Genomic DNA, 14,794 nt, shown 5'->3' with positions numbered 1-14,794 from the left:
CCCTTCCCCCCATCATTTTATTTTATTTTATTTTATATTTTTTAAGATTTTATTTATTTATTTGACAGAGAGAGATCACAAGTAGGTAGAGAGGCAGGCAGAGAGAGAGAGGAAAGCAGGCTCCCGCTGAGCAGGACCCTGGGATCATGACCTGAGCGAAAGGCAGAGGCTTAACCCATTGAGCCACCCAGACGCCCCCGCCCCCATCATTTTAGAAAGGACCCTTGAAACAACCTGTATTGTATACAGTTGTTTTGATAAAATGTGATTTCACCACTGTGACTCCACAGCAATGATGAGAAGGGTTTGCCTTGTGAAAGAAAAGGGAATATCCTAATCTTAAAACTTGAATTTGATGCTGAGATCTTATGCTTCTTTCCTTGCCTCATTGCACTTTGGTCTTTGACCTTAAAATTCAGTACTTCCCATCTCTTCATCATAGATAATTTTGAACTCAATGCACAAGTACCAGCCACGGGTGCACATCATTAAGAAGAAAGACCACACTGCCTCGCTGCTCAATCTAAAGTCTGAAGAATTCAGAACATTCATCTTCCCAGAGACTGTTTTCACAGCAGTTACTGCCTACCAGAATCAGCTGGTGAGTTCAGCATTCAGCATTCATTTCCTACGTAAGGGAAGGATTTAGGAGCTTCTTTCATTTTCTTGGAGAAAGGGCTCTCCCGGTACTCAAAATCGAAGTTCACTTTGGTGAGTGCTATTGGATATTAGCCCCAGAACCTCTAAGCGCACTGAGTGACCATGACTCAAGGTTACTAAGGTCTGTATTATAGCATCTTTTCTAGAATCTTTATATTCTCGGTCAGTTGTTCATTGCCCATTCTCCCACCCAGACCTACTCCATCTGAATTCTCAAATTTTCTTCTTGGGAAAATCACCTGTTTCCTTTTTCCGTTGTGGTAGAGGCCCATGATGTATATAACCATATACTCATTGCTTCACAAAATCTAGAGGTTCAGTTTTTCTGCTAAATTAACACATGTATTCCAGGCAACTACCCACACTACTGACACTTCAGAAATTTTGTGGAGCTTATTCAGCTGTAATTTAAGGTAATTCTAATGCAAGGATTTTAAGTGTCTCTTTAGATAAACTGTAGCATGTAAGCAGTATATATTTAATTAACTTCAAGATATCTAATTTATAATATTGAGCTTTATAGTTTGTACTCTTTGATATATATCACATTTCAAGTTTATGCATTTCTTCATCCATAAGGTTTCGTCCAACTGAATAAATAACTGTCAAAGTCTTACTGAGGGCTGGGTGCTGGTAGAGAGATCCCCATATATTTTCTTCTTTCCCAGTTAGCATAACCATGAAGGCGGGGGTAACAGGAATATTCTGTAGTGAAGAAGCTGAAGCTAAGAGAGGATAGTAACTTTTCATGGCCAGGAAGGACCAGAAATAGAATTCCTCTGCTATACTTCCGTAAAAGGAACTCATTCACTTTACTTGACAAACTTGGTTGGTTGTGGCCTCTCTAGGCCTTTGCAGCTTGCTTTTATTTGGTTAGTTTTAAGGTGGCCAGGGCTGTGGCTCTCCTCTTGTTTCGACGTTATTATGTTTTAGGTTCTGAGCCAGTAAATACAGGTGATGCCTGAATGATGGCTCAGAGGCCAGGGTGGGATAGGTCAGCCAGAGGAGATATGATGTCGTGTTTCTCAACAAAAGTAAGAAGGTGAAGCTGAGAGCTCAGGTAACCCTACACAAATGAGGAAATGGGAGCCCAGGGGAGGGAAATGAGCAAAAGGCAGGAGTGGATGTGTATCTATCTGTAAAGCGTAAGCACCTATCATTTCTGTCTGACTTGGAGTAGATTTTAGTTCACCACTCTGGCTGCCATATTCCTTCCCTGTTAAATGGAGCTAAGAACTGCCTAGAACATCTGGGGAATTTCTGTGAGGATCAAATGTGGTGCTGTGTGTAAACACGCCTTTGGAAACTGTCAGGAACCCTAAAAATAAGGCATATGGCAACTATCAGACTGTCTCTAGTGTGTTCAAAGAGGCTTTTTCTGATTTTAAACTGTTAGTGGCACATTTTTTTAATGAGGTAGCTAAAGGTACAAATGTTATCATACGAATCATCTTAAAGTAAAAGCAAAGTATTAAAACTTTTCAGTTATCTCTAAGGCAACAACGCAAGAGTAGAAACTTTCAGAGAATGCCCAAGCTAAAAAGCTGGCTGTAGATTGAAGCCTACCAGGAAGTAAAACCCCAATACTGTTTCACTGGGAATCTGAAACATTAACACCAACTATCCTAGTTTTTATCTGAGGATACATGTAACACATATATAGATTCAGAGAACATTCCTGAAACATTCATTTTACACGAATTTGAATTTATATCTTTTATACTATAAGACTTTTAGAGCTTTTATACTATAAGACAGTAGATTTTTACTTCTGCAAGAAGTCTGTTGATGTTTGAGACTAAAACAAAAACTTGTCATGTAAAAATTTCATTGCTTTTATCAGAATTCTCTGTAAAGAAAACCAAAGCAAGAATAGATAAATTGTTTTTTTAAGTGAAAATTACCAACTGAAGAAAATTGAAGAAAAGTTTCTAATAATAACACCTTAGATTTAGTTTAATAGGTGAAGGAGCAATCCTGAATAAATGTTGGCAGGACCTCTCAGCTCATGGTACACTGGAATCAGAGGTTTTATCTACATAATTGTAATCATAGCTAATATTTGGGTACTTACTAGGTGCTCGGGACCATTTAAAGCGCATTGTCTTATTTAATCTTCATAAGAATATTATAAAATAGGAACAAATAGTCTTTATATGTTGCATTTATAGCTGGGAAAATTGAGGCGTGGGGTTAAATTACCCATCCAAGGTCACGTTGCTGGACCTCGCTTGCCCTATTTCTCTGTACTTTTCTCCTTCCCTGAATCATTTGAAACTAAATAGCATACATAATGATACTTTACCTGTCAATACTTCTACAAGTATATACTGACAATAAGAATGTTTTTGTAAGCGCTATGTCTTTTTCACAGCTAAGAAAATTAATAAGAATTATTCCTTAATATCTTCTAAAATTCAGTTCATACTAAAATTTCCAGGAGGACCAACAAATTTTTTTTATGACCTTTCATTTACCCGCTTTGAACTAGGATCCAACTAACATTCATGGCCTAGGTTTATGACTTTTAATTTAGAAAAAAAATCTCTCTACATTTTTTTCTCAATATCCCATAATTCTGACACGAGTCTCCTGAAGGCAGCCCCGGGAGCCCCATTTTGTAGATGAAAAAGCAGGTTCAGGGTGGTTACCACATTTACCCAAGGTAACAAATCTGGTAAGTGACAGAAGCCATCTTCTGGGTCTTAAAGCCTCCTTTGGTGGCCTCATGCTAACTAGACTGCAGGTCAAAGGAAGTGACCAGTTTTCAAGGTTTGAAAAGTGAATTTGAAAATGTTGCTAAATTAAAAGAGACTCAGATACTAATAAACATACATCCTAACCTCAGTTGCTTTTCTTGCAAATGTTTATTTCTAATTGAGATTATAAATGGGCTCAAAATCTAGTTACCAGTTCCTAGCTCTCATTCACTGGATCATTAAATATAAAGATTAATATGGTGAGTATATCATTTCATTGCTAAATAACCTACAATAGAAGTGATTAGATTCAGAACTAATTTTTCTCAATAGATCCTGCTGTGTCTGGGTTTCTTTCTTTCTTTCTTTTTCTTTTTCTTTTTTTTTTTTTTAAGATTTTATTTATTTATTTGACAGAGAGAAATCACAAGTAGATGGAGAGGTAGGCAGAGAGAGAGAGGGAAGCAGGCTCCCTGCTGAACAGAGAGCCCGATGCGGGACTTGATCCCAGGACCCTGAGATCATGACCTGAGCTGAAGGCAGCGGCTTAACCCACAGAGCCACCCCGGCGCCCCTCTGGTTTTCTTTCTTAACATCCACCTTTAACCCATAATTTCCATGCCTATATATATTTGAAATTCACGTAATAATCAAAGATTTCATTGGTATGCTAATAAACCAGTTTTGCAGATGGTTTAAAAAGTCATAAGACCAATCAAAATTCATGTTCAATAAACATATCAAACAATCAGTTTGGAGATTAGTATTTTCATTAGTCTTCAGCAGTTTTCTAAACTTACCCTTGATTCTTTCTCAAATCTCCCCACATCTACCACTTTTCCACGGCTATATCCATGCTTGTGTACTATTTTCTCATAGCAAAAATATAATAAAATAAATATATAGGAAATAAGCATGTACTTAGTGTTAAGTATCAGAACTTTTCCATGCATAAAGAACAGAAAGAAAAGAGAGGAAGATTGAAAAGTTCACCTTTAGGATCACCTTCATATCTCTTAAACTTTGGACAGGACTGTTATTTTTATATGTATTAAAAGTAAAATCAGTTTCCAACAGAATTTGTGAAAAAGCTTCTCATGTATTGTGGCTGGTAGTTTTATTTATAAGAAATGAAAATGGGCCATATTTTGCTGTTTTTTTTTTTTTTCCGAGGAAATGATTGCATTTCTTTACATTATTAGATAAAACCTAAATACATTACACTTTCAACAAACTATTTTATAATTTCAGATTTAAAGGTCATACCTTGTTTTTGAGCAGGCCAACCATTGCTGTGCAGTTGAAGTGTAGGTCAGGTTTCATTTTTAAATGCCTTTGGACAGATCTTTTCCTGATAATTGGAGAAATGGTCTCTGAGGGCCAATTCCACCTTGTGGCTGGATTCAGAGCCCAGTGATCCCACATGGCATGGAATAATCACCCCTGGGAAATGTCCCCTTCTCCTCTCGCAGCTGGCAGTGTCAAAAATTTGTTCTCTAATTTGGCATACATTTATTATCTGTAGATAAAGGAGATGTTGGGAGAGAATTTTCTGGCAAAGAAATGCATTATGTCCTATATTATTGAGATAACAGGTGAAAAAATAGCGGCATGTTTTGGCCCGAATTAGTCAGTGATTTGCCCGTCCCAAGCACACACAGAACTGCGGGATTTCATACGCACGCAAAGCTGCCCTGTAACACCTTTTCCTCACCAAATGAAAAACAATGCTGCTTTTAAATTTGGCTTTTGAGTTACAAGCTGTACCTGTAGTTTTATATGGGTTTCTTTTTTTTAAACATATCATATTTGATTAGTTGGCCTTTTAGGGATCCTTACGCAGTGTCACCGTTAACATGGATCATGTTGTTCAGCAACGTCACACATAGTGGCAGGGATTCTGTATCGGGGACCAGATGGAAATGATGTCCGGCTCAGATCACTGTATGTAACTTGGGTCCCTTCTCATCAGTTTGCAAATGTAGAGCCTTTTCAGTTATCCCAAATGGCATAAAGGGGTATAAAACTGTATCTTCAGAAATAAATTTCTATGTTACTGCTGTTTTTATTGACATATCCGTGGAATAAAATCTATGCCTGACCTCTTAAAAATGCATAATTACCTAGAATGTTGAAATCCTATTTAAAAATTATTTTACTTAAAAATTAGAAACAAAATGAAGTGCTATTTCTGTAAACTCAAGAAGAGTTTTGCTGGTCCATAACTGGTAAAAAGGTGAAATCCTGTTTCTGATTGCTTGTCCTCGGAGCAAACTTCAACAAACATTTCTGGGGTACTTAATGTTGACACCCCAGTAAACTCAGAGACTAGCGATAGCACAGTGAGCACGGTGAGTACAATAAGAAGTTTAACTCACAGTCTTTGTACTGCTGATCAGTACTCCATAAAACCTGTTCAAAATTGCAGTGTTATGTGAGGGCCCCCCTACAATTTTATTAACTAGACATCCATTCAGCTTCTTTTCCTTTAACTTCCAAAAGCAATACTTTAACCTGGAATTAGATAAAATGGTATATAGAGAAAGGCTTAAGTTCCATTTCTTTTTTTTTTTTTTTTAAGATTATTTATTTATTTATTTGACAGAGATCACAAGAAGGCAGAGAGAGAGAGAGAGAGAGAGCAGGCTCCCTGCTGAGCAGAGAGCCCGAGGTGGGGCTCAGTCCCAGCACCCTGAGATCATGACCTGAGCCAAAGGCAGAGGCTTAACCCACTGAGCCACCAGGCATCCCTTAAGCTCCATTTCTAATTAACACACTTAAGTCACATCATTGCTGTAACTAATTGGTGAATCTAGGTGTATGAGAGTACCTCATTCTGTTCTCGAAACTTTCCTATAGTTTGAACTTATAACAAAATGTGGGAAAAAAAGAAAAAAGTTACCAGTGATCTGCCTGGGCATTTTGAAAGGGAGATATTGGAAATAGAACATTCTAATGATGAAAGAAAATTCCAAGGAAATCTGAAAACTGTTGAATGTAATTGACTTCTCCAGGGTTATGGCAGTAATATATTAGATATGGTGATGTCCTGCTTGAAGGACACACTCCTGATGAGAACATTTATTCTCTATGACAGTCATCCCATTCCAAGCCAACAGCCTTTCCCTTTTGGAAATAATGGAGAAAAGCAAATACAATTTTCAAAATCCTTCAGAGGGACCAAGCAGATCAAAAGCCCTTTAATCATCACAACAGTTGGTCGTACTTATATTCTTTTAGTTTGGAAAGACTCAAAGCGAGATACGGTTTGCATCTTAGAGGAACGGCTGTCCAGGGACTTCTTCCATCAGATATCTGCCACTGTCCCCATGAAATTTTATCTATTCCCTTTTAAATTTTATTAATTAGCTTATAGGGATTGAGCTTGAAAGAAGGCTTGACTTCATTGTGCTTCCTCACAGTTGCAGTTGGAAATTTTCATCTGGGTTTGGCTGACCCTTAAGTCACTAACCCCGCGGCGGATGTGGGGTCAGGACCCTCTCTGGCGGCCCGTGAAGCGAACTCAGTATCGATTAGCTGTGTATCCCTCCGCTTGTGCCTGGCACGTTGAAGCGCCATTAGGGCAGGGCGCGCATGCTCTTTGTCTCCGCCCGTCCAACACTTAGCATAGTGCATGAGAAGTCGTCCGTCCGCATTAAATATTTGTCAATGAATTACTCTGAAAGCATTTTCATGAACTAGAAAGCGTTTGAGAAATAGAAGGCATTTTTAACTTGTAATTATTCGGTAGAAAGAGACGCAGCGCCGGTCTGAGGATTTAAAAGTCTTGTTAGTGTTTTATAATTTTAGAGCATGTGAATTGCTTGTGCTTTCTGAAGATGCTTCCAGTTTATTTGAAACAAATAAAATTTTCTCCTGCATCCTGAAAGTGGACCTGCAAAACTAAATCATAGTCTGAAGGATGACTGAAACAGACTCCAGCCCTGAGAAAATCCATGGCTATGACAGTGGTGGCAGCCACTCTGCATGGCCACACCTTAGAGTTAGAACCTCAGAGGTTTCTATGTCTTTCTTTATGTGCAAATTTAAAATAGCTGTTGTTATTCATGAAGAAGTTTTCCTCCTTCCTTCCTTGTTTACCATGTCCATTAACTAAGCTGAAAAGGAAATCAGTAATTTTTTTTTTTTTTTTTTTTTTTGCTGCACTAGACTGAACAGGTGAACAATGAGCATTTGTGAGATATTGGCAAGCCCTCTTAAAAATTAATACTATCAAATGATTAATCTTATAAGTGGTCAGTGTTCATGACAGAAAAAGGGGGGTCTCTGGATAGGAGAGTATGGGAAGTTCTATTTTAAATGAGGTAAATAGCTTCTTTGCAGCATATGCATTGGTTAACCCATGTTCAGAAAATTCGAAAAGGGAAATAATGCCTTTCTTTCGTAATGAAAAAGGCAGTTCTTTAGGTGTTAATGATTTAAAATGCATAGCTCATACACTTTGATCAGAGAAGAAGTTGTGTTTTGGTAAGAGTATTTTAAGCTATCTATTTTGATTGTGTTTAGTGTTTATGAGGAGGACATGCCTCAATGTATAACCTTTTCTCCAGGTTAAGATTATTTTGTGTATGTCTCTCTAAAGGTTAGCATGGGTTCTTGTTCTGATGCCGGTGAGCTAGGACTGTCTGTAAGAGTGTCTGAAGTTCCAGTTCAGATATGGACTAGCTGTGTCTTGGTCCTCGTGGGTTCTTTTTGGCTCTAATCAGGAATTTTATAAGTCAAGTATCTTGTAATCAGTACTTTTTTTTTTTTTTTTTTTTTGCTTCACAACCTAATGTCTGTTTCTTTGGAGGCACCATGCATATGATTTAGTGGATCTTTTTACATTAATATTAATGCTGTGGGAATTATGACTAGCTCCTCTTAGATACTTAAGACTATGATTCTTATTAGGGAATGTTTTCTTTTATACAAGCACAGAGTCTATAAATAGCATTGTATGGGAGGAAAACAAAAGACTGGTTGATTCTAATTTAGTCAGATGGAAAGGGGAGCAGGGCTAAATTTATACTCTGAAAGGTTTATATCATGTATTTATGTCATATTTCAATAGAGTATTGAATATGAAACTGTTATTGGCCATTTGATCTTTTTCTTCATTATGTTACCTGTATGTGCCCATAGGATTCACAAATGATGCTGTCAAGTCAGCAGGAGGCAACATTTTTGTTTGTGTTCCCCATTACCCACCAATGCTGGCCTTCTAGGGCTCTCCCATTCCCCAGGCAAGCCCTAGCCTTTCACAGTTCTCTTAAATTCTTCACTGGGCCATTCTGGAAAGGCCCCCTCCCTAACTGGCTCTATCCATTGACCTTCAAGCTATTTTCTAGGACCAGCCAGTCCTCAAATCCCTCATCTCTGAGGCCCTTCCTGACCAGTTGTCCCACCTGGCTGTGAGTCATCCCTCCTGTGAATTTCTCCATCACTTTCCACCCTTCTCAAGATCCTAAGAAGCATTAAGTATTCTTGGGGTGGCCTGGGAAATGAACAAATTCTTTATTTCTGATTTCACTTCCTTGACCTCGGAAATGATATTGTTCTATTACCCATTCATTCCTTTGCAGATAACCAAGCTGAAAATAGATAGCAACCCTTTTGCCAAAGGCTTCCGGGACTCCTCCAGGCTCACTGACATTGAGAGGTAATGAGAATTTTCTACTTTTCTGTCCAGATAAGATAAAGAGAAGAGTGGGTTTGTAAGAACACAGTCCTTTCAACGCCAAAGTGCCATAACCTTACTGTAGATAGTCTCCAATCCCGCACCCCATCTTCCCTTCCACCTAGAAGCTCTGTAGACATGTGGCTGCTTAAACTGGGACAGCTGCCACACCTGCATCTGTGTTTGTGAGGAGGTGGTTTCTTTGGTCAGGACATTGACTCAACTGTAAAAAATAGGATTTCTTCCTTATGAAAGACTCAGTCCTTTTGATGATGCTAAGCTTCCTCTCTCAGGTGGCAATCTGCAGAGACATGGAATCTTGATAGCTTTTGCTTTCTGAAGTGGACATATTTGCTAACATGAGGAATATGCGTTGTTTGGAACTTTGAAGGAAGGAGATGTCATTTAATTCAAGGCCCATATTTTAAACTTGGCATAGACTGCTTATATTTAATAGGAGAGACATCAGGTCTCAGAACCTTTAAGAAGACAAACGAGAATCATGTGCCTGTAACTTACTCCACTTTTAACTTAGTTAAAATGGTTTATGCAGTGTGAGATCCTCTATGTGGTGAGTAATGTCTATGTTGAGATCCGCAGCTTGCCCATAGGAATGTCAAAAAAATAATGCATTTTTTTTTAGGGAGAAGATTTTTCAACCTAACTGATTATTTTTATCCCTTACCCGTACTATGGAACTTTCTGTACTTCTTTTTTGTGTGAGAATATTTAAGTTCTACTCTCTTGGCAGACTTCAATTATACAATACAGTGTTATCAACTCTAGTCACTATGTTATACATTAGATCTTTAGACCTTATTCATCTTCTCTACGTCTTTTGTGTGGCCCAGAGTCTACATTTGACAGGTGGTATACCCTAGCCACCAGGCTTTTGGTGTATTTTACCTCCAAATCTTTGTGTGATTTCCTCCCCACCAGCTGCTACACATGTCTGTCACATTCTTTGTTACCTGACACATGGTCATGTCTCCTGATTTTGCCACTTCTCTCCAACTTGTCCTAGAAATGCAAATGAAGGGGTCATTGCACATTTTAGCCATAGCTGTCTGATCCTTCCCTCTGCCCTCCCAAGTAGCAGGTATCACGGGATGGTTTTGATTTGGAGGAAAAGATATAGAGGCTCAGTAGGGAGGCAGAGCAGCCAGCAGGAGAGGCTGGGAGTGGAACAGGTGCTGTGGGATTTAAGTAGAAGGGAGAAATTAAGTCATTGGAGAACTTGACAAATGGTTGAGGGTGCTGAGATCAGGGAAGGAAACTGGAGCTTGTGGTTGAAAGTCGATTGCAGGCTGCACTGAGACACCAAATGGATAGCTCCTCCCCAGTGAGGTGGGACATAGGCAAGCAGATCGGCCTTGAGACCCAAGTTACAGAGAAGGTGGCATTAGCAGTGTGGGTGACAAAAAAGTCCATTGATAAAGGCTGCTGTCATTCAGGCATGACCTTTTTCATCTCTTATTTCTGGAGAGCCAGAAGCAATGAACCTCTCTGTTTCAGTCAGGTAGCAGGTGAGAATGAAGACAGTAGCTCAGTGCGACAGTAGTGGTCTGTTTTTACCTTCTGTCTCAGATCAAGGGGTGAGCATGATCTACTGGGAGACAAACTCATGGGTTAGAGTCCCAGCTCTGCCTTCTACTGGCTGAGTGATCCTGGAGAAGTCTGCTAGCCTCTGTCCCCTCACCTAGAAGATGGGAAAAATAACCCCGCTCATTCAAAAGTTTATTATGAGAATCAAGTAAGGTGGCATTTATGAAACACTTTATAAATCTAAAAATGTGAAATAATTATAAGTTTTCGCCCCATTTAAGTGCATGTCTAATAGTCTTAATAAACTACTCCTGGAGTAAAAATAGCCCCTTATTTGCACGTGTAATCATGAGAAACGAGTCCCCAGACTGCCCTTTAGAACAGCAGATTTGATAATGCATGCAGGCACATTTTCCGCTGATGGAATAAACATCCTGCTGTGGGGAGCACTCACATGTCTATGAAGCTGAGTAGCTTTCAATGGTCTGAGGGCGAAAAGGGCATCTTCTGTGACCAGCTGAAAGTTTGCAGGATGACCTAACTAGTGTGAAATTGGCCAAGGTTTTGGATTTCATTTCCAGGTATTTAAGTCTGAATTTTCCCTAAACAGCCTTTGGGGATGGGTCAAATCAGATCAATTGATCTTTAGAGACCTAAAGAAATTAAATTAGTCTGGAGTCAGTTACTGCACTAAACCATCTAGTAATTGAATTGCTCCTTGTAACTGATTGAAAACAGCCCTATCTGTAACAATATAGGGGACTTTTCCTAAAAGAGATCTGAGACAAAAACACATCTTTTTATGACATGATGACAGAAATTGCACTTTTCTAACCTAATTGAATATGATGTTATAAATATGTGACCTTAATGATTTCAAGTTTCCTGTTCCAGATTTACAACTTATGTGTGAGACACCCAAAGAAAAATGTTGTTGAGACTGGATCTGTTTGCCTTATACCTCCAAACTCATTGTATTGTTTCCTCTACAATTGCACAAGCATTTGGGATTCTGTATAAGCATTATAGTTTCCCTGCTCTCATTTTACTAGGTCCTGTGCAGACACTTGAATGTCTTGAACGCTCCATGTGTAGCCTTACTCTCCAGTGACAGAATCTCCTTCATTCATTAGATGCTTTGCTTAGAAGCAAATCAAAAGCCCAAAGGGATTTCTTAATATATAATTTTATAGACAGCTTAGAAGCAAATCAAAAGCCCAAAGGGATTTCTTAATATATAATTTATAGTTATTTTGTTCAGGAAAAGAATTATCTTCTGGTATGTCAGAGAATAATAAACAGACTGTCACTTAGTGTTTTCTTTTTTTGGGGGGGTGCTTTGTACAGTAAGGGAAAACATGGTGTTACTTTTGAGGAAAAATAACTAGGAGCATTTTTCAGAGATTTCTTCAAAATTTTCTTTTGTTAGTCTTTTTTTTCTTTTCTCCAATGAGACTTCATGCTCATTGTAGAAAAATGCTAACAAATAAGAAGAAGAGCTTAAATAAGTAACAAATCCCATTCACTCAGAGATAACTATCGGCAAAGATATTTTTCCAGGTACTTTCCTATGACATGTATGAATATTTACTTCCTTTAAAGTTTACATACATACTATTTTTATTTTTTTATTTTTAAGATTTTATTTATTTATTTGATAGAGAGAGAGATCACAAGTAGGCAGAGAGGCAGGCAGAGAGAGAGAGGAGGAAGCAGGAGGCTCCCTGCTGAGCAGAGAGCCTGATGCGGGGTTCGATTCCAGGACCCTGAGATCATGACCTGAGCCGAAGGCAGAGGCTTTAACCAACTGAGCCACCCAGACACTCCAGGGATATACTTTTTAAAATCATAATCTTTTTATTTGTTAAAACTTTGAGAAAGACCTAAATATTCACTAATAGAAAAACGGTTCAATAAACGTATACAGCCATGCAATGGAATTTTTAAAAATCATGGTAACATATGCAACATAAAGTTTACCCTTTTAATCATTTTTAAAAAAAGATTTTATTTATTTATTTGACAGAGATCACAAGTAAGCAGAGAGGCAGGCGGGGTGGGGGGAGGAAGCAGGCTCTCTGCTGAGCAGAGAGCCCAATGGGGGCTACACCCCAGGACGCTGAGATCATGACCTGAGCTGAAGGCAGAGGCTTAACCCACTGAGCCACCCAGACACCCCCATTTTAATCATTTTTAAGTAAACAATTCAGTAGCATTTAGTATATTCAAATGTTGTGCGACCATCCCCATATTACATTTTACATTTACATTTATTATGTCTATGAAGCTGAGTAGCTTTCAATGGTCTGAGGGCGAAAAGGGCATCATCCTAAATAGAAAATCTGTGTTCATTATTTTAAATAGTGACTCTCCATTCCTCCTCCCCCAGCTCCTGGTAATATCTGTTCTACTTTCTTTCTTTATGATTTTGCCTAGTTTAGATTCTTTATATAATGGGAAAGATAATACACACTTTTAAGGCTTTTCATACAAAATGCCAGGTTTCCTTCAAGAATGATTGTCCAAGGCATTGTCGAGTGCCCATTTCTTGTACCCTTGTCAAACATAATTTTTCATCTTTGCCAATTTGATAGAAAATTTGTACTTTCTTTAGTAAATTGGCCTGCTTATGTCATTAGCTTTTTTTTTTCCTTTTGGATTGTTTATCTTTTATTGATCTATGTAAGCTACTTACATGAGTATTTTTATTGCTTATATATTGGAACCATTTTATCAGTTTGAAATTAGCTTTCTATGTATGTTTTTGATAAATAGAATATTTTATCACGAAAATATTATTAAAAAATATATAGGGACATGTCTGTTTTTTATAAGTGGTTCCAATACCGTGTATTAACTAACATATTCCTTTCCTACTTATTTATAATTCCCTCTACCATATACTAAATTTTTGTCTGTAGTAGTTTTTGTAGTCTCTTTATTGATCTTCCAATATTGTTTTTATTTTTGTAAATTGATAAAATACATAAATATTTGATGATACTTAGATACCTGATATGGCAAACTCCAAACCTTTTTACTTGTTATTTTCTTTCTTTTTTTTTTTTTTAAAGATTATATTTATTTATTTGACAGAGAGAGATCACAAGCAGGCAGAGAGGCAGGCAGAGAGAGAGGAGGAAGCAGGCTCCCTGCTGAGCAGAGAGCTAGCTGGCTTTTCTACACTGAGATGTGCTTTAAGTACAAAAACCAAACCCCATTATTTTGAAGGCTCCTTGAACAAAGAAGGAAAATATTTCACAAACAGTTTTAAAATATTGTTAGGTGTTAAAATAATATTTTGGATATATATTGGGTTAAATAAAATATATTAAAATTAATTTCACTTATTTTAAAAAATGCAATATCTAGACTATTTAAAATTGCATATATGGCTCACACTACCTTTGTATTGAATAGTACCATAGTAGTACCATAGTCTTTTGGGAGGAAAGAGCTTGCTTTTGGAAGTAGAATTTTTAATCAGAAATCTACCTAGTTTAGTCTGTAAAAAGCTATTGATTCCTATGTCTTTGGCATGCTGCCATTTTACTGAACTTCAAAAAAATAGTTTTAATAATTTTTCCTTTTAGTCTCTTGAATTTTCCAGTTAGATTGCTATATAATTTGTAAAAAATGATAATTTTATATATTTCTTTCTAATAGGTATGCTTTTAAAAATGTTTTTTCCTTGTATTGAACTGACTTAAATTTTCCAGGACCCTACTGAAAAGTAATGATGATTGTTGGCATTTTTCTCTTGTTCTTGACTTGTTTAACAATGCCTCTAATGTTTGGTCATTATATATGATTTTCACTGGCTATGGGTTTCAGGAGAATATTCTTTATCATATTGTGGCAATACCCTTCTATGCCTAAGGAATTTTTTGTTATTCTGAATATTAGTTGAAATTATATTTAATGCTCTTTTAACATTTGAGACAGTTTTATTTTTCTACTTTAAAATAATAATAGTATCAATTATACTCATAGTGTCTATGTTGAATTTTCCATTTATTCCTAGAATAAATCCTGTCTTGATTTTATCTGGCTTTTATATAATACATGGTGGATTTAATTTACTTGAATTGTATTTTTTTTTTTTAATCAATCTTTGAAACAGATTTGACTTTTTTCTTCTTTCCTTTCTGTCAGTTTTTGGTATCAGGTTTCTGCTAGTTTGTTCAAATGAGTTGAAATATGTTCCTTC

General features: G+C 37.3%; 1 protein-coding gene across 1 annotated transcript in view; it reads left to right on the top strand.

The window, feature by feature from the left end:
- TBX20 (T-box transcription factor 20) overlaps nt 1-14,794 on the top strand; it is a 59,292-nt gene that overhangs the window by 14,113 nt on the left and 30,385 nt on the right. Inside the window, exons 5-6 of the mRNA XM_059171549.1 lie at nt 443-601; nt 8,945-9,021. Coding sequence (XP_059027532.1) covers nt 443-601; nt 8,945-9,021 — 236 coding nt within the window. The remainder of the gene's footprint in view (nt 1-442; nt 602-8,944; nt 9,022-14,794) is intronic.

The sequence above is a fragment of the Mustela lutreola genome, chromosome 4, assembly GCF_030435805.1.
Source record: "Mustela lutreola isolate mMusLut2 chromosome 4, mMusLut2.pri, whole genome shotgun sequence".
In the NCBI taxonomy this organism is placed as follows: domain Eukaryota; kingdom Metazoa; phylum Chordata; class Mammalia; order Carnivora; family Mustelidae; genus Mustela; species Mustela lutreola.
The sequence above is the reverse complement of the archived record's forward strand: the minus strand, read 5'-3'. Positions and strand labels throughout refer to the sequence as shown.